General features: G+C 53.6%; 1 protein-coding gene across 1 annotated transcript in view; it reads right to left on the bottom strand.

Moving 5' to 3' along the window:
- Positions 1–6,995: 6,995 nt before the first annotated feature.
- Positions 6,996–18,595, bottom strand: part of Col11a2 (collagen type XI alpha 2 chain) — a 31,842-nt gene continuing 20,242 nt past the window's right edge. Inside the window, exons 32-66 of the mRNA XM_042683827.1 lie at positions 18,542–18,595; positions 18,400–18,444; positions 18,265–18,318; positions 18,104–18,148; positions 17,956–18,009; positions 17,819–17,872; positions 17,594–17,647; positions 17,167–17,274; positions 16,927–17,016; positions 16,685–16,738; positions 16,365–16,472; positions 16,104–16,211; positions 15,911–15,964; positions 15,762–15,815; positions 15,520–15,627; positions 15,280–15,333; positions 14,966–15,019; positions 14,710–14,763; positions 14,028–14,081; positions 13,555–13,662; positions 13,198–13,251; positions 12,951–13,004; positions 12,778–12,831; positions 12,224–12,277; positions 11,551–11,658; positions 11,378–11,431; positions 11,179–11,232; positions 10,826–10,933; positions 10,570–10,623; positions 10,327–10,362; positions 10,125–10,178; positions 9,751–10,018; positions 9,084–9,196; positions 8,508–8,714; positions 6,996–8,069 (exon numbers count right to left, since the gene is read on the bottom strand). Coding sequence (XP_042539761.1) covers positions 7,929–8,069; positions 8,508–8,714; positions 9,084–9,196; positions 9,751–10,018; positions 10,125–10,178; positions 10,327–10,362; positions 10,570–10,623; positions 10,826–10,933; positions 11,179–11,232; positions 11,378–11,431; positions 11,551–11,658; positions 12,224–12,277; positions 12,778–12,831; positions 12,951–13,004; positions 13,198–13,251; positions 13,555–13,662; positions 14,028–14,081; positions 14,710–14,763; positions 14,966–15,019; positions 15,280–15,333; positions 15,520–15,627; positions 15,762–15,815; positions 15,911–15,964; positions 16,104–16,211; positions 16,365–16,472; positions 16,685–16,738; positions 16,927–17,016; positions 17,167–17,274; positions 17,594–17,647; positions 17,819–17,872; positions 17,956–18,009; positions 18,104–18,148; positions 18,265–18,318; positions 18,400–18,444; positions 18,542–18,595 — 2,781 coding nt within the window. The 3' untranslated portion in view covers positions 6,996–7,928. The remainder of the gene's footprint in view (positions 8,070–8,507; positions 8,715–9,083; positions 9,197–9,750; positions 10,019–10,124; positions 10,179–10,326; positions 10,363–10,569; positions 10,624–10,825; positions 10,934–11,178; positions 11,233–11,377; positions 11,432–11,550; positions 11,659–12,223; positions 12,278–12,777; positions 12,832–12,950; positions 13,005–13,197; positions 13,252–13,554; positions 13,663–14,027; positions 14,082–14,709; positions 14,764–14,965; positions 15,020–15,279; positions 15,334–15,519; positions 15,628–15,761; positions 15,816–15,910; positions 15,965–16,103; positions 16,212–16,364; positions 16,473–16,684; positions 16,739–16,926; positions 17,017–17,166; positions 17,275–17,593; positions 17,648–17,818; positions 17,873–17,955; positions 18,010–18,103; positions 18,149–18,264; positions 18,319–18,399; positions 18,445–18,541) is intronic.

Here is an 18,595-nt window from a genome sequence, read left to right as displayed (position 1 = left end):
TGGTGGCTTATTGGAGATAAGAGTCGCACAGAGTTTCGTCCCTGGGCTGGCTTTGAACCTCGATCTTCAGATCTCAGCCTCCTGAGTAGCTAGGATTACAGGCATGATCCACCAGCACTCAGCAAAATCCTATTTCTTAAAAAGAAAAGAATAAAAATTCAATATATTTGTCTATTTTCTTTTAAGAAGATGCACCAAATCTTATCTGCCATATCTTATCTTTTTTTGTTTTTTTGTTTTGGGGTTATTTTTGGTAAATAGAGCTAATGTAGAAGTTCCTTATCATTTACACATAGCAAGAACAACAACAACAACAAAAAGCTAGGATACCCTAATTATTGAATAAAGTGCGTGGGTGTGGCCCTCTCCTGACTTACTCACTGCTCCGGGCTGCCCCTGATCCTTGTCCCACCCAGGCCTGGGCATTGGTTATTCAGTGATGAACAGATTGCAAATCAGAGTTATCTGACCCACATTAACTGATTTTAACTTACAGATCTTACTAAGCTCAAGGGTTTTTTGTTTGTTTGTTTTTGTGCCAGTACTGGGGGCTTGAACTCAGGGCCTGAGCACCATCCAATAGCTTTTTTGCTACAGGCTGGCTCTCCACCACTTGAGCCACAGTCCTTCACTTCTGGTTGTGTGTGTGTGTGTGTGTGTGTGTGTGTGTGTGTGCGCGCGCGCGCGCGTGCACGTACCTGTGCGCGTGCTCATGGGCGTGCGCGTGTGTGCTTGGAGATAAGAGTCTTTCAGCTGAAGAGCTAAGGGACAGCACCCAGGCCCAAAGGCTATTCTAGTTTGCTAGAACAAAAAAAAAAAATGACAAAAGGAAAAAAAAAAAAAGAATGTACGTAAGAATAGGTAAAGTGGGGCTGGGAAGGTGGCTCAGTGGTAGAGCGCTTGCCTTGCATGCATGAGGCCCTGCGTTCAATTCCTCAGCACCACATAAGCAAAAAGAAAAAAAGCTAGAAGTGGTGCTGTGGCTCAAGTGTAGAGCGCTAGCCTTGAGCTGAAGAGCTGAGGGACAGTGCCCAGGCCCAGAGTTCAGGCCCCATGACCGGACCCAAAAAACAACAAAACAAAACAAAAGAATAGGTAAAGTGTGTGAGACCATGTGAGGGCATATTTGAATGTATAGTTTTCTTTTTTTTCGTCGGTCATGGGGCTTGAACTCTGGGCCTGGGTACTGTCTCTGAGCTCTTCAGCTCAAGGCAAGCGCTCTCTACCACTTGAGCCACAGCACCACTTCTGGTTTTCTGGAGGTCAATTGGAGATGAGTCTCATAGACTTTCCTGCCTGGCCTGGCTTTGAACCTCGATGCTCAGATCTCAGCCTCCTGAGTAGCTAGGATTACAGGCGTGAGCCACCATCACCTGGCTGAATGTGTAGTTTTCACACATTGGTATTTTACATTTCTGTGTGAAAGTGAGCAATGGTGTGTACATGTGTGTAACAGCATGTTTAAGTGTGTAGGACTGGCTTCAAACTGTGAATCTCAGATCTCAGCCTCCTAAGAAGCTATGATTGCAGGCTTGAGCCACCAGCCCCTCGCCTTTGGTGATTTTTGAAGAGTTCTTTGCTATTTCCAGGCACATAAAGGGATGAAAATATTTAACTACTTAATTTCTAATTATTCTTTTCACTTGTTCTCTATCCAAGAATGTGAGAACAATTTCTCCAAATCATTTCACATTAACGTGATTGTTTCTTTTTTTTTTCCTTTTTTTTGGGGGGGGTCCAGTCATGGGGCCTGAACTCTGGGCCTGGGCCACAGCGCCACTTCCGGCTTTTTTCTTTTTGCTTATGTGGTGCTGAGGAATCAAACCCAGGGCCTCAAGCATGCAAGGCAAGCGCTCTACCACCAAGCCAACTTCCCAGCCCATGAGCCAACTTCCCAGCCCAGACCACATTTATGCACAGGGCGAGGCAGTCACTGCGGAGAGGCAGGAAAGCCTCAAGATCTATTCCACAGCAAGGCAAACAGAACAACGGGGCCTTGTGACGCGCCCATTCGTTCAAAATGTGCATCCCTTCTTCATGTGGCTTCCAATACATGACAGTCCTTGCAGCGCCATGTGCTTTACTTCTCCCTCAGCAGTGATGCCACCCGCCGCTGGGTCTCTCTTTTTGAGAGATGTCCACGCCCACTGGATCCAGGGACTCTACTGGCTTGTATTCTCTGACAGTTGAAGATGGAGTCCCTGTGAGAGAAGCGATGGCCATGGCGATTCTCCCCACTCCCCGACCTTTCAAGCCTGCACAGGTCACTAGAGCTACCCGATGGTAGCTCTGATGGTGAAGCTGAGCTCCCATTGGCTCAGGGCAGGGACATGCCAGATATAGCTACTGCTTTTGGAGGGTTGGCTCATGGGAAAGTTACAGAGTGTTCTGTGTTGGTCTACACCCTAAGAAAGGCTTTGAGGGCTAGGAACGTGGCTCAGTGGTAGAGTGCTTGCCTAACATGATGAAGCCCTGGGTTCCATTCCTCAGTACCACATAAACAGAAAAAGCGAAAAGTGCTGTGACTCAAGAGGTAGAGTGCTAGCCTTGAGCAAAAGAAGCTCAGGGACAGTGTCTAGGCCATGAAAAAAGAAAGGCTTTGCAGCACAAATCACCCCGGAGCGTCTGTTTCCTACACAGAGAGGAAATCAGTGGGGCCCAATGATACCTAGTGGTCTTGAGTAGCACTGAAAGGACAGGATTCTTGGAGGGTCTTCAGCATTGGATTTCCATACCAATTTGAAACAAGCCAACTTTATTTGTATAGAAACAACTAGGATTCCAACATAAGCTTGCAGACTCAGTGCTCCAGGCAAAAGCTCTACCTCAGAACCAGCAGGAACCGCCATCCTATGTACCCTGAAAGCCAGAGGAGGAGGAAAGCAAGCTGTGGTTACAAGTCAGCAGGATCCTTCTTGCTGCTGATTGTCCCTCCTCCTCAGAACTACAGTACAATGCATAAAGACAGGACCAGAGAGGAACTGAAGTGATGGCCTCCTCGTGCTGCCCCCTTGTGGTTACTTTAAATATTGTGACTTCCCAGATTCCTGTATCCTCTCAGCACCTCTTATTTCCTAATTTCAATTGGTTTCCAAACCAAATGAAATAGAACAATGATGTTTATGGTAAATTCCACAACCTCTCTGTTGTCCAACCTAAAAATCAACCCCATTTTCCTAGAGATCTGATTCTTTCCTGCTTCTTCCCCAAATACCAGGGGAATAGCAGACTTAGCTGCCCAAACTCCATCTCGTTGACCCATTGTTCACATTGAAAGAAAGGGAAGCCTGACACTTATTGCTGCAGCGAGTAGAGAGACGTGATCAAGGCAGCCAGTGGACAGCTTGTTCCCATGGATGAGAGAGAGAGAAAATGGAGAAGCTTGCCAGCTACCTATGGCTCACACCTGTAAATCTAGCTACTCAGAAGGCTGAGATCTGAGGATCGTGGTTTGTAGCCAGCCCAAGCAGCGAAGTCTATGAGACTCTGATCTCCAATAAACTACCAAAAAAGAAGCTGGAAGTAGAGCTGTGGCTCAAGTGGTAAATGCTCGCCTTAAGCACAAAAGCTTAAAGACAGCACCCAGACCCTGCGTTCAAGCCCAGGACTTCCACATTTTCAGAAGGGGGGAAAAAAGCAGAGTGCTAGATGGTGGTAGAAGGAGTGGAGTAAAGCTGAGTGCTGGTGGCTCACGCCTGTAATCCTAGCTGCTCAAGAGGCTGAGATCTGAGGATCACAGCTCAAAGCCAGCCTGGGCAGGAAAGACCATATGTCTCTTATCTCCAGTTAGCCACCAGATAACCAGAAGTAGCACTGTGGCTCAAAGTGATAGAGTGCTAGCCTTGAGCAAAGAATTCAGGGACAGTGCCCAGGCCCTGAGTTCAAGCATCTGGGAAGGCAAGGAGAAGGAGGGGGAGGAAGGGAGGAGGGAGGAGGAGTTGTTGGTAAGATGCTTGATTAATGAGAAGAATGGGGTTAGGATTCAGTGTGTGAGAACCATTGATGGGGTAGAAGGAGGAACAGAGTTCACCACAACTTGGACAGCCAGAAGTTCATTGTTGCAGGACACATGGAGCCACTTGACTTGGAAAATATATTCCACCATTTCCTTCTTGCATCTCTAACTCCAAGAGGGGTTCTTCAACTCCTAACAGAGCAAAAATGGGAGCAAAAGGAAAGGGGGCTGGCTTTAAAGGGTCAAATTGCTGAAAAAGCCTTAGAGATCACTGGATCACAAGAAAATGGTGACCCCCAAAAAAACAACCAGGCTGGGTTTTGTCACTTGATAGACTGCTGGCCTTGCAAATAAGAGGCTCTCTGCTGGGTATAAGCTGTAGATGCAACAGGCCCCGCCCCCCACTGTCTTTCTCCCTCTCTTTCTTGCACACATGACTCAGTACTGACTCTTGAACTCAGGGCCTGAGCACTGTCCCTTAGCTTTTTCACTCCAAGCTAGTTCTTTACCACTTGAGCCAGAGCTCCTCTTTCAGCTTTTTGCTGATTAATTGAAGACAATGTCACAAACTTTCCTGCCCTGAATGGCTTCAATCCTCAGTCCTCAGATCTTGGCCTCCTGAGTAGCTAGGATTATAGGCATGAGCCACCGGTGCGAGGCTCAGGTTGCCTTTTGTATTTTTTAAACTATAAATCAAGGATGTCAAAAATAGGAGCCCCAAACTAGGAAGCACCTCCAAGGGTGAAACAGGCCAGAGGAACTTCCCTTCCCTCTGTAATTCATCTCCCCTCTTTCCAAACCCTTCTCCTCTCCTCACTACTAACAGGGCAGTTGGTCATGTGACTAGTATTGTCTCCCAACCCGCCCCCCCCAATCCAATCGGAGCAGGCCTCAGTAACTCACAATTCTGTCATATCACGTGTCTTTTCCAGCACCATCAATGACTCCCTTTTATTTGGGGGTTCGGTGCCTTCAAAAGGCAGTCTGAAATGTTCAGAATCCAGTCCCTCACACAAGAGTTAATATGTTCTGTCCCCAATTGTCTTATTTTTTGGTGCCTTTCCTTTATCTTCTCTCATCCCATCCAGAAGTCTCCATTGCTCACAAGCCACTGGAACCACTGCCAGTACCCACATACCCAGATGCTGGGGCATCTGTACTGCCCCAGCCCAGTCCCCCGCTCACCCCTGGAGCTCTTCCCTTCACCTCCCCTCATCTCCCCTCAGAGCCAGCCCCCAGGTTTCAGGAGGGGAGGGAGAGAGCTCTGGCCCTGGCATCCTGAGCTACAGCTTGGCACAGAATCACTCCGAACACGGTTACATTTGGATTGGCTGGTGTACTCGTTCAATAGGCGTTTGTGAATTGGCCTGGCTAGTGAACCACCCTATATAAATGTTATTTGAGTGATTGTATGGCATTGTTTCTGTGGAGAAAATTCTCTGAACTCAGAACATCTGACCAAAAGTGACCTTCAGGTCCACTCCCCTTTGCACTCTGTGGGAAACTCTGTGGTCTGGCATCCATTTAGAGAGAGCATCAGCGAAACCTCAGCTCTGGCCCATCTTGGGTAGCAGTGAGTTTGGTGAGGAGTGGGGGAAGGGACTCTTCAAGTTGGATCATTTCCTGATTGGAGGCCCGGGAGGAAGAGGAGGAGCTGTCAGGACTTCGCTATGGATATAGAAGGTGTAGGAAAGAAAGCATAGGTAACCCCAGCAAGTCTGTCCATCCCTCACCCCACATCAATGGGATGGGGGATTCTTTGTCCCCTTGGCCTCCTCCTGTTTGAGTGGAATTGGGAACTCAACCGATGAAAGAGGAACACAGTTTGAGGGACTTTGGAGGGACTAAGATGCTTGTCCTTGCATTCTCAGAGGCCTTAGCGCCAGCAGCAGGGGGCAGCAGAGGCAGAGGGAAGCGTTGAGCCCCGCCCAGGGAGGAGGGGCTTCCACCTGCTCTGTTTCCTCCACACAGGCCTGTGAGAGGCTGGGATTCTAGACACACCTAGGGGGCTGCCTGGTATCGAGAGTGAGAGGGCGCCAGCCCCCAGGATTTTGTCCTAGGGGACAGAGACTACATTCATGCTGCTGAAGTGAGGGGTTCAAGGCAGCCCCACTCTGCCTGCCTAGAGAGTTGAAAATGTGAACCTTGGGACACACATACATAGAGCCTCTCCCTGCCTCACCTCTACAGCCGGGTGTCCAACTACAAAAGGCCATCCCACTTGGGATGAGGTCCTGGAATTTTTTTTCTTTTTTTCTTCTTAGTTTTTGGTGCCCAGACTGGGGCTTTGCTGGTTCCGCTCAAGGCTGGCATTCTACTGCTCCACTTGCAACTTTTTCACTAGTTAATTGGATATGTGTCTCTTGGACTTTCCTTCCCAGGCTGGCTGAGAACCATGATCCTCAGATCTCAGCCTTCTAGGTAGCATGAGCCACCGGCACCTGGAATAACTTTTAACTGTCAGCCAGGCCTGGCAAGAACCAGACAATGCTCTGAGGATGGGCCTCCCCAGGAGAGCCTGAGAGGCCAAGCCAAGAGAGCTAAGCAGCCTCCCACCATGGACAGAGGGACTGAGCAGGACCCCCTGGCCCAGTAGGACTGGAGTTACTCAGTGTGGAGGGCCTGGCGTCAGCCTTGGCAAGCTGGGAGGGGTAGGACCTGGGGTACAGCGGGAAAGCAGGTACAGTAAATGTCTTGGAAGGAACTTCATTTGCAAGGAGTTCAGATTGAGCCATCCAGTGCTCCCCCTGAAGACCAGAAAGATCTTGGGGTGGGCTGCACTAGGGCAGACACACACGACCAGAAAGTTCTACACCTGTGCCAGGATTCATGGCCAGAGGGACTCAACCTCCATACTGATGGGAACATGTGCTCATGGTTCTGTATTTGCCACCCAGGCTCCATAAACTCTGAACCAGACATGGAGGGCCCTCCCTGAGAGCAGGTTAAGCCATCCATTTCCGGTAATGGCCCAGCAGAGAAGGAACACTGGGCTGGCTTGGAGGAGGCTGAAATAACAACACAAGTAGCAACACACACACCAGGGAGGAGACAATCACATTATTTAACCATCAGTCAGAATGGACGCTGGGCATAGGGCTAGATAGGGTCCCGGGAATCCCTTCCATCCATTGGCTAGACGTCCTCCAATTACAAGGTGAGTGGGTGCCCAAGGGAGGGACTGGTGTAGCCAGGATAGCAACGAGACACTCATGAGGCTCATGGTGATTTACCAGCCAATATGGAAGAACTTGAGTATATCAACAATCTGCTGGATGCAGGTCCTGCTCAACCCCTCATTCATCCATTTCTTCCCTGGTCTTCCAGTGGCACCCAGGTCCTGCCAGACCCAGAGCAAGGGAAAGAGGACAGCAGGTAGGTGATCAGGGGCCAACCCTAGTAGGTAAAGATGAGGGAGCCTCACCCTGGAGAGAGATCTGAAGCCCTGAGGCAAAGGCGGCCATTTTGTCAGCATTCACAGTGGGGGCTCCGGGTGTGGTGTACCCACATAGTCACGGAGGAGAACCCTGAGGCCAGGGTGGGGGGACCGGAGCCACCCTGGGAGAGTTTGTCTCCAACTTTGGCTGGAATTTGTTGGCATTTCTCTGGTATTTGCTTTTCCCACTCTTTAAATAATATAGTTACTTTTAAATACAAAATACACAGTATCCTTTCTCTTCCACTTGTTTGGGGGTGATGGGGAGGTGAGTTTTAAATAAGGATCTCAGTTCTTGAAAGGGTCAAAGGCTCCAGGTGGGCAGGCTAGGAGTCCAAGATGACACCCCTCCCCCGGTGTGTCCCTGCACCCCTGATCCAGCCCCTCCCCTTACGGCTCTTGACTGGGGGCTCATGATGCCCTGGCCCAAGGCCCCATAGGTGGTGAGGAGCCCTTGTGGGAGATGGCACAGGGCTGATGCTGTGTGGCTCCAGGTTGGCCTAGATCTTTTACAGACAGGGTCAGACAGAAGAGGTCTTAGCCCATGAAACAAACAGGTCCCAGCAGCACCCCTCCCCGCCTCGTGGGGGCTCCCAGGTCGGAGAAGGAAGCATCCAGCACCGGCAACTGCTCCAGCACAGGCGTGCGCACCTCCAGCACCGTCCGGCCTTGCTGTGTCTTGAGGGAAACATGGGGAAAGAGAAGAAGTGAGTGGTGGAGGCCTTCCCCAGGCACCCCCAAACCTTAGCCCCAATCTTGCCTCTCGCCTGAGCATCCTGACCCCATCTTAACTCAAGATTGGGGTGTTCCTGCCTGTGACTCCACAAGCCTAAGTGTTTGCCTTTCATGTGCCTCTGCTTTGCATCTGTGTGTCCTGTGTCCAAGCCTGAATAAGTCCTCTGGTGTGATTGCTGGTCAGTACCCACAGGTGAGCCCCACCTGGAGGGCTCTGGCTCCCATCCTTCCACCCTCCTCTGCCTCCCATTTGAGGCACACACCACCAGGAAGCTCGCCTCCTTCCTGCTGTCCTCGGGCATCTGCCCAAAGTGTCTCCCCATCTTCTTCCTACAGCCTGAGGCTGAGATTCCCCTCCCACCCAGCCTTCTTGAGTCCCACCTGACATCCATCTCTGAATTCCTTGACATAGGGGCTGGTCTCTGGGCTCAGTTCATCTTCATTGGCCCCCCGGAGTCTCAGGGGACCATCGCGGGATACTCCAGAGCAGGGGTAGGAGACGTCTTGGTGGGCTGAGACGCTGAGCAGGCGTAGGAAGGTGAGCTGGACCACACCCACTGGGGACCCCTCTGAGTCCACGTAGGAGAACTGGAAGAAGAGGAGCAGCAGAGGAGTCATTGGTGGGTCTAGAAAGCATAGAAGAACTGGAGACACTGAGGCAGGGCTGAGAACAGGGAATGGGTGGGCGGCCTGGGCCAGTGGAGAGGTGAGGAGCCAGAGGGGAGCCAGGGGGCTGGGGACAAGGCAAAGGCTAACTTCTGTCTTAAGTTTCATGCAAAGGAGACAAAGGGAGCATCAGGGGGCGGGAGAGGAGGAAGGAAAGTCCCCTCTGTGGACTTTTGGGGACCTTGTCACATAAATCCAGCCACCGTGGGGCCCTGAATGGTTTCCGCTAGGAACGGAGAGAGAGGGTCTGAGGTAGGGAGATGGGCACAGTAGCCTGGGTCCAGTTCGCACCTGTGTGACATCATCCCTGGGCGTCACACAAGTCTCCCCTCCTGCTGTAAAGTTGCAGAAAACTCGGAAGGCATCTCGAGCACAGCCCTGGTTGGGGTCCACCCAGTATTCTCCTGTTGGCGGGGGACAGGGGGTGCGGGAGGACAGAGAAGAGACGGGGAATGTCTGCGCTCCAAGATGATCATCACCCCAATTTCCTTCTTCTTTCCCTCCTACCCAGCACCCCCGGCCCTCCCTACAGCGCTCCGTCTGCCAGTGCCCCTCCCCCTCCCACCTCAGCCCTTCTCACCTCCTACTCTACTCTAGTTTTCCTCATCACCTTCCAGCCTTCTTCTGCCAAACAGCCCTACTACCCCCTATTAGTAACCCAGGCTCCTCATGCTGAGGACACTGTGTGGTGTATGTGCTTATGCACATCCATCTGTCTGCATAAATGGGAGTGCTATGAACATCTGTGTTTTTGTCTACTCCTGTAATGTAAGGTGGCACAATATAGAGGGAATTTCACATCTGTGGCTAAAACATCTAATTATGTCTGATCTGGGTGATCAAGAAGCCCAGTTCAAAGCCTCTAGGCCCTCACCCACAACCCAGACCTTTCCTAGGGCCCTCAACATCCATTGTACCCGCTGGGGGGAGGGGGAGATGCCCTGAGGAGGTGGCTAACCATCAGGCAGTTCCGGGTGGCAGAGCTTCAGGTCCTGGCAGGTGCGGGCGGGGCTGTCCTGCGTCCCCGTTGGACGCCTCATTTGCTCAATTTCTTCCCTCAGAGAGTCTAGTGAGCCAAAGATCTCCTCCAGCCCCCCAGGAGTGCCTGGGGCACCTCCAGTAGGCATGGGCTCATCTTCCTGCACAATACGGCTCCCGTCCACGGAGCGGCGAGTCTTCTTGGGCATCTGGATGGGCAGTGGCTGGATCACCTCACCCGGGGGTCCCTGGGTGGAGACACGTGAAGGGTGAGATGAGGTTGGTATGAAGGCAAAGCAGAGAGACAGCACAACAGAGAACTGTCAGAGAAGCAGGCCCTGCCTCCTAACTCACCGGGTGTCCTGGAGGGCCCTGAACACCCTTCTCTCCCTTGGGTCCAGCTGGGCCCTGACGAAGGAATTAATAAGGTCAAAGAGAGGTCAAGAGGTCAAGCATGGGACCAAGATCACAAGGGACCGAGGGGCTCCCTGGGGTGAGCAGGGCAAGGGCGAAGTCCAGCTGGAGGAAGCAAAGGTCAGGGTTGGCAGTCACTCACTGTGGCTCCTTTGGCTCCTTTGGGGCCAGCGGGTCCCTGTGAAATGAGGAACAGAAGGAAGAGGTCACCACAGATGAAGGATAGGACGCAGAGGAATGAAGACAAGGACAGCAATCACGGGAGCACGGGGAGGAAGCGTGGGGAGGCGGGGCGATGTCTGTCAGTCTGGTGACTGCCGTGGAATTCATCAGGCGATCCTGCGGGTGGGGAAAGGGTTTCCAGAGGATGAGGTGGGGTACTCACAGGGAGACCAGGGGGCCCTCCAGGGCCGATGGGGCCAGATGCTCCTGGGATACCCTAGAATGAAGAGGGGCCTGATTCAACTGCACTCTGCCCCCATCTCTCCTGAGCATCTGTTCCCTTCACCACTGAGTCCCCGGTCCCAGCCCTCCCATCTCAAACATGAACGCCACCCTTACCCTCCCCCCGGACCCCCTCCTGCCCCCCCACCCCCGCCGCCACCGCCGCCAGACCTGCCAGCATCATGTCCCCTACCTACCGTCTCTCCCTTCTGTCCAGGGGAGCCCTGAGGTCCAGGAAGCCCCCGATCACCCTTCTCTCCTTGCTCTCCCGTGGGCCCAATCAGTCCAATGAGACCAGGATGACCCTGGGGAAGGGAGAGGCAGTCAGAGGGAGGCAGAAAAGAGACACGTGAAGGGGAAGAAGAACTAGAAGAAAGGGACATGGATGCCAAGTCTGGGGAAGATTGGCAGCTGTGATGGACTCCCCTAGGTAAGGACCCCCAATCCCTGGGTGCTAGAGGCCTGAGGCCAAGCAGTAGGCACCTCCATCCCCGCAGCTTTCAGAAGCTGAGTGATGGAGGCAGCTCGCCTCCATCTGTCTGTCCCTTACCTTTTCTCCCTTAGCTCCAGCATCCCCTCGGAGGCCAGGAAGCCCTGGGGGTCCCTGTGGGAACACAAGAAGTCACTGTCCCCAGGAAGAGGTGGGACTAAGTTCTTCCAGGACCACCCCCCACATCCTCTAGTGATTTATCTTGATGCTTACTACCCCACAGCCCCATTCACCAACCAGCCCAGTTCTGTTCACTCACCACAGGACCTGGGGGCCCAGCCTGGCCTGTAGCTCCAGGACGGCCTTGCTGACCCTACGGATTGGAGAGAATCCAGGAGTCAGGAGGGCTTTTCCTGACTCCTCCCACTGCACCCTCCCATGTCTCTGCACCCCGCCCCCAACCCCACACAGTGGCTCTACACCACAACTCACCACTGAGCCTGGGAGCCCCCTCAGACCATCAGGGCCAGGTTTTCCTGCTGGGCCTGCAGGACCCACAGGGCCTGTCTTTCCTGGAGCACCCACAGCACCGGGATCTCCCTGAAACACATGGAAAGCATGTGTCCTAAAGGACAGGGGAGCCAAGCACTGTGGCTCATGCCTATAATACAATATTGATGGCAGAGATCTGGAAGATTATGATTCAAGGGTAGCCTGGGAAACAAGTTCATGAGCCCTTACCTCAATCACTAAAAACTGGACATAGTGGTATATAGCTTTTCTCCCAACTATGTGGGAAAGATAAATAGGATTGAGGTCCAGGATATCAAAGGAATAAATGTGAAACCTTACTAAAAGAAGTAGCAAAGGCTTTAAGGGCTACAGGCATAGCTCAAATGGTAGAGCACCTGCCTAGCAAGTAAACTCCACTACTGCCAAAAAAAAAAAGCACAGAGGGGAGAGTGGAGGAGAGCTAAGGAAGGAGAAGGAGAGAAGAAGATAAACTTTAGGAACCCCTGAGATAGGAACAAGTACAGAACCCAATTCTCCAAAGGGGCTCAATATGGGAGGGGTGGTAGGCAGTTGGTATCTGGAGCGGAGAAGTCAGGTGGGGGAGAGAGATGGAGCGAATGTTCCAATGATCAGGCCAGCCTCTCTTTCTCACCTTGGCTCCTTTCTCTCCTTGTCGCCCCTCTGGACCAGGTGTGCCAGCAGGACCCTGCAAATGGAGGTAAGGAGAAAGGAGATGAGGTGGGATCATCTGGGCTCAACCTGTCCCACACTCTCATCTTCTTGGACATGCATACTTGCACCTACACACAAACATACATACACACTCTTGTACAAGTGCAGAGTACCTGTCACCGGTGGTAAGACTAGCTATCAGGTATTCAAATACTGAACAGTTCTGCACATTTAATGAAGAACCATTTGCCCAACTCCTGCCCCCAGCCACTAAGAAGTTAAGAGTCGGCAGGGGCCTCTAGCAATGCCACCGCCACTCCAGTGTCCATTCTGGTTCATCAGTAAGCACCACCACCCCTGACAAGGTCAGACAGAGCAAAATACAGGAAAAGAAAAAAAAAACGAAAGATACCTAAGGGACATGAATCGAATGCACTGCTTGAGAACACAAATACACTGTAGCCAAGGACAACTCAGACACCAGCCCCGCTCTGTCCAGCCTAGGTCCCAGCTCCAAGCATCCACCTCACTTACCCGCTTTCCAAGCGGTCCAGGGGGTCCATTCTCTCCAGTGGGGCCAGGGGAGCCCTGGGAAGGGAGGAACCAGAGAGGATGAGTGGCCTTGCAGACGAGACCTTTGGGACCAGGGCAAAGAAGAGAAGTTTGAGGCTTTAGCTCCGTGGGTCGAGGGGACGGGTGTCACTCACAGGCTGTCCTGGCTCGCCATCTTCTCCTCGGTCACCCTTAGCACCATCTTGACCCTACAGAGATGGAGAGAAGGTCAGAGGAAGGCCTTTCAACCCGGCGAGCGTTACTCCCAAGATTACCAACCCGCCATCCCTCAGCCTGCCCTGCTGTACCGCAGCTTCCCAACACCCACCCCGTCAGCCGTGCAGAGGCCCTCCAGGGAAGCCCCACCACAGACGCCCCTTCCCATCCCTGGGTAACACTCACCCGAGGGCCCCCTTCTCCAGGAGGGCCAGGGTCACCAGGAAAACCAACGGGACCCTGATCCAGGGAGACAGCACAGGTCAGTCACAGCCCCCCTTAGTCCAGCCAGCACCGACCCAGGGCACAAGAGGGATGGCTACAAGCATCTGTCTTGCCCGCCTTTTTGACCTCTTTGTCTTTGAAAGCTTCTAGTAAACCAACTAGAGGGCATCTCTCACATGGGCAACCTTCCCCGGAGACCTGCGCCCTGGAACAGCCTCCCTTCTAGATATCCCCTGCCCTCCATCCCCAACTCCAAGGTCCCCCACACTCATGGGTCTTCCCTGTGGGACCCCCCCTCACACCACCCCTCAAACTCACAGGGTTCCCTTTGGGGCCATCATCGCCTGTGGGGCCTTTAGGCCCTGGTGGTCCTGCTTCTCCTGCTTGCCCCGACTCTCCTTTCTCTCCACGCTCCCCACGTGGACCCTGGAGAATGAGGGAAGGGTGCAGATGATCTCAGCAGGTCTTCAAGCTCAGAGATGCAGGCCCTGCTCCCAGGACACCGTGAGTCTCCCCCCTACACACCCACACACCCACACACAGACACACACACACACACACACACTGCCCCTGAGTGACAATGAAACAGGCTCTGAAAATAAAGCTTTGGGGGGGGGGTTCTTTCTCCCCTTCCCTTCAAGGAAAGGGCTCCCTGAAGTGCAGGGATTTGGTCGGCAGTAGAGATTCTTAGGCTGTAGAAGGGGGATTGGAGCTCAAAGAGACAACAAGAAAAAAGATGGGGTTGAGGATTGAAGGAGTTTGGGGAACAGGGCCTCAGACCTGTCACTCACCTTGACTCCTGGTTCACCCTGGACCCCTGGAGACCCTGATTCTCCGGGCTCACCCTACAAAGAAATTGGGATCAACATCCTCTAGCCCCGCAAAGTCCTGGTATTTCCCACGTCTCATTCTGTTTTGTTTTGTTTTTGTTGGTCGTGGGCCTTCAACTCGGGCCCTGAGTGCTATCCCTGAACTCTGCTCTCAAGGTTAGCACTCTACCACTTTGAGCCACAGATCCACTTCTGGTTTTCTGGGGGATAATTGGAGATAAGAGTCTCAAGGACTTTCTTGCTAGGGCTGGCTTCAAACCATGATCCTCAGATCACAGCTTCCTGAGTAGCTAGGATTATAGGAGTGAGCAGTGCCCAGCCCATGTCTCATTCTGTTTTTTTCTTTTCTTTTTTTTTGTCACCCATAGGACCTGAATGCTGGGCCTGGGTGCTGTCCCTCAGCTCTTTGGCTCAATGCTAGCACTGTACCACTTGAGCCACAGTGTCACTTCTGGCTTTTTCTGCTTATGTGGTACTGAGGAATTAAACCCAGGGCCTCATGCATGCAAGGTAAGCATTCTACCACTGAGCCACCTTCCAAGCCCCTCATTCTGTTTTTCACCGTCAACAAAACAGGCAGCATTCAGCCCTTATTCCTATCCCCTAAAATTGATCCATTCACCACGACCCCCTCCCCAGCTACCTTCTGTCCAGGGGGACCCAGGTTTCCGACACCTCCGGGAGGACCTTGTGGGCCCTAGAAGAGGAACAGGAAGAGAAGTCATTGCTGAAGCATGTCAGTGGCCTGGATGAGAACCCAGTGTCACAGCACTGAGGGTGGCAGCCCTTCCCAGGTGTCAGGGGCTTCTCTTAGCACCCGAGATAAATCTAGAGTTTGGGGATGGGGAAAGGGAGACAAAGGACATTAATCTGAAGGGACAAGGCCCAAAGAGACTCACATCAGCGCCATTGGGTCCTGCTGGGCCTCGAGGTCCTGGGGGGCCTGGTGGTCCCTGGGGGAAACAGAGATACATAAGGGATGGAGAAGAGAAGTGAGAGGAGCTCCGGGGATGAGCATGGATGGCGAGGGCTGGAGCAAAGGTCCCAGCAGAGAGCAGGTGAAGGGGGAGACAGAGACAGACAGACAGACAGACAGACAGCTCACACACACACACACACAGAGGCCAGGGCACATAGGCCTCAAGGCTGGAAGTGGGAGCATTCTCAAGGGAGAATTGGGGTGTGGGATGATGTCACTAGGGGTCATACTTACCATAGGACCCACATCTCCCGTTTCTCCCTTCTCTCCGGAGGGCCCTGGCAAACCCTGTGCAGATACACAAAGTACAAACCCAGGTGCTGACCCTCCAAAAGCCCAGGCCGAAGGCGCCAGGCCCCACAGCAGTGGAGCCAGTGACCTGTCCCCATCGAACCTTTCCTCATCCCTTGGCTGCTGCCAGGGATCTCAAGCAAACATCAGCCCCCATCCTGACCCGTACCACCCTCCACTCACCTGGAGCCCAATGGGTCCCGGAGGTCCATTGAATCCTCTTGTGCCTTCATCACCTTTGGCACCAAAGTGTCCTTGGGGCCCTCGAGCTCCAGGCTCCCCATCCGCTCCCTGGATGGAAGACAAGGACGTGAGGTCAGGTGTTCTCTGCCCACAAACCCCACACAGGGCTAAGCTTCAGACCCAAAGCTACTGCCCCCACCCCAAGGGCAAAGGGGAACCAAGACAAACTAATGGGCACTCACTGCTGCTCCGGGCTGTCCCACAGGACCAATGGGTCCAGGAGGTCCAGGAGGGCCCTGGGGAAGAAAGGAGGAGAGTCAGAAATAGCAAGGAAATGAATCATGAGGGGCTAGGGTTAAAGACCAGGAGGTCAAAGGTCAAGGACACTCACGTGTTCACCCTTGTTCCCTTTGGTCCCCTTCTGTCCAGGGTCTCCCACTTCACCCTGGGAGGGGATGGTGAATGAGATATGAGAGAAAATAACTGGAGCGAGGCAAATAATCGGATGGGAGGAGTCAGAGGTCACGGTCAGATCGGCAATCTCATTTGAAGAGAAGATTGGTCAAGTCCGTGGGTTCCCTCACCTTGTCTCCATCCTCTCCAGCTCCACCTGGGGGTCCAGCAGGACCGGGAAGCCCCACAGGACCCTGTACCCCATCGCGGCCAGTTGGACCAATAGGACCCTTTTCACCCTGTGGGAAATGAAGAGAGGTGTCAGGGCCTGGAGATGACCTTCACCCTCAGACACCCCTATAGGAAACTTCCATAGCCGTTCCCCCAGTCTCTCTCTCTCTCTCTCTCTCTCTCTCTCTCTCTCTCACACACACACACACACACACACTCACCGGGACACCTTTCTCTCCTGCTGCTCCAGGGGGACCTTGTGGGCCTGGGCGTCCTGGAGGACCAATAGGGCCCCCAGATCCTGCTGCACCTCGCTCTCCTGGGGAGCCCTGAGGGAGGAGATGGAGTCAGGCCTTCAAAAAGGAGGCTCAGACCACCCAAACCAGAGCACCTCTGACTATGAACCCCAAGAGAACAAAAAGTTAGATGCACTCTGACTTTTCTAACCATCCCTTCCAGAAGCCCGCCCCCCTCCTTCATCCTTTCTCCCCCATCTTCTCCCCTATTCCTTCCCATTACCCCTCAGGGACCCCAGACTCACTGCAGGGCCAGGTGGGCCAGCTGGACCTTCATTCCCCTTCAAACCAGATCCACCCTGTAAACCACAGATTTGTAGGAATAGTTTGATGAGAAGGCGAAGGATTCCGAGGAATGGTGCTCAGGGGGCATGCTGGGAAGTGTGAGGGTGGGGAGAGCAGCCAGGCGGAGACACGGACACGGGAAGTGATACGGAGGGGGTGAGGATGCAAGGTTACAGGCGGTTAGCTTTGGGGTCACACTCACAGCAGTGCCCGGGAGGCCTCTCTCTCCTGGAAAACCTCTCAGACCAGCAGGACCGTCCTTCCCTGGGGCCCCTGGGGGCCCAGGATCACCCTAAGAGGAAAGAAGAGGTGATGAGCCACATCCAGGCTCCCAAATTGAACAGAGAGCGTGGTGACCCTTCAAATCTGTAGTAATTGGTTCCTTTTGCACCCAACCCCAAATCCCAAGGTCCCCACCCCCCTCTGCTGACCCCTTGCTGACCTTTGTTCCTTCTTTTCCAGCTGTGCCAGGCAGTCCCTGCTCTCCAGGAGGCCCCGGGGGGCCAGGGTGACCTCTTTCCCCCATAGGGCCACTTTCTCCTGCTGTTCCCTGGGGAAAGGTGGAGTTCCGAAGCTTCGCCCCTTTGCCTTCCCATCTGCCCAAAGAACCCACCCTGACCTCCCCCAAACACCAACAGTCCAGCTACTGGGGAATTGCTGGGGCTCTCCAAGGCGCTACTAGGTTTGGTCTTCCCCGCAAAGTGAGGTGACTCCACCACCTTGTGTTCCTGTAGGAGGACTACCTCTTCTAGAAGAGGACAAGCACCCCCAGAAATAAACTGAAACCCCAGCCACCAAGGTCAGGCCAGGCAAGCCACGGGTGGAGAGAAGAGGCACTGGGAGCCACTGTCTCCTGGCAGCAGACCTACCTGAGGTCCCACCACTCCGGGAGGTCCCGGGGGACCCGTCTTTCCTTGGAAACCCTACAAAAGGAAAACAGTAGAGGACCTTAGGGTACACTGGGCTCTGGGCTGGGTCTGAGCAACACCATGGTCACTCAGGAGAACCTCTTGCATGTGGATCCTCCAGACAGCTGTGGAGTGTGAGGGTCTCGGGAGACCACCCGAGCCAGGGCGAGCAGGGCTATCACTCACCACTTCTCCTCTCTGGCCGGGGTGGCCCGGCAGCCCGTCCTTCCCAGGGGGTCCCTGGAAGGGATTCAGGGGTCAGTGAGCTCTAGGCTGGGAAGGGGGATGGAGAAGAAAGACTCAGAGGCCAGCAGTCAACTTACAGGGGGGCCTTTGGGGCCAGGAAATCCATTGGGGCCCTGAGGTCCAGGGAGACCCTAAAGACAGAGAAGGTTTGAGTGATGAGAAGAGTTCTGGACACACTTCCTCCCTGGGGAACACTGGGGAATGAGACACTCAAGCCACACTCACCCTCTCTCCAGGGGGCCCATGGGGGCCATCACCACCTGATGTTCCCTGTGGGGGAAACAGAGTCACAGGAGTGGAATGAATGGGCTTTCGTCCCTGAAGAAGATGAGTCAGGAGGTGGGAGGGCCCTCAGCAGAGGACAGAGGCTTGAGGAGTCCACTAACCTTAGCTCCAGACTTCCCAGTAGCTCCTCGGGGGCCCCGCTGACCCCGGGGACCCTAGGCAGAAGAGTTGTTAGAAACACTCAAAACGCACCTCCTCGGAGGCTGAACCTCCTGCTTCCTCCCTCTTCCACTCACCGTGGGGCCCCGTTCCCCCCGAGGTCCTGCTTTTCCTGACAGGCCCTGGTGGGAATGAAGTAGAAAGTAAAAATCATCCAGGGTATGACCCCTCCCAGCCCCCTCCAAACGCTCTCTGTACCCTCGCCCTCCCCCGGCTTACCCGGGCTCCCTTTTCTCCACTGGCTCCAGGAAAACCAGGAAATCCCAAGGACCC

This window comes from Dipodomys spectabilis, unplaced genomic scaffold, assembly GCF_019054845.1.
Source record: "Dipodomys spectabilis isolate Male_0828 unplaced genomic scaffold, ASM1905484v1 ptg000085l, whole genome shotgun sequence".
In the NCBI taxonomy this organism is placed as follows: Eukaryota; Metazoa; Chordata; class Mammalia; order Rodentia; family Heteromyidae; genus Dipodomys; species Dipodomys spectabilis.
This window is presented reverse-complemented; position numbering and strand designations above follow the sequence as displayed.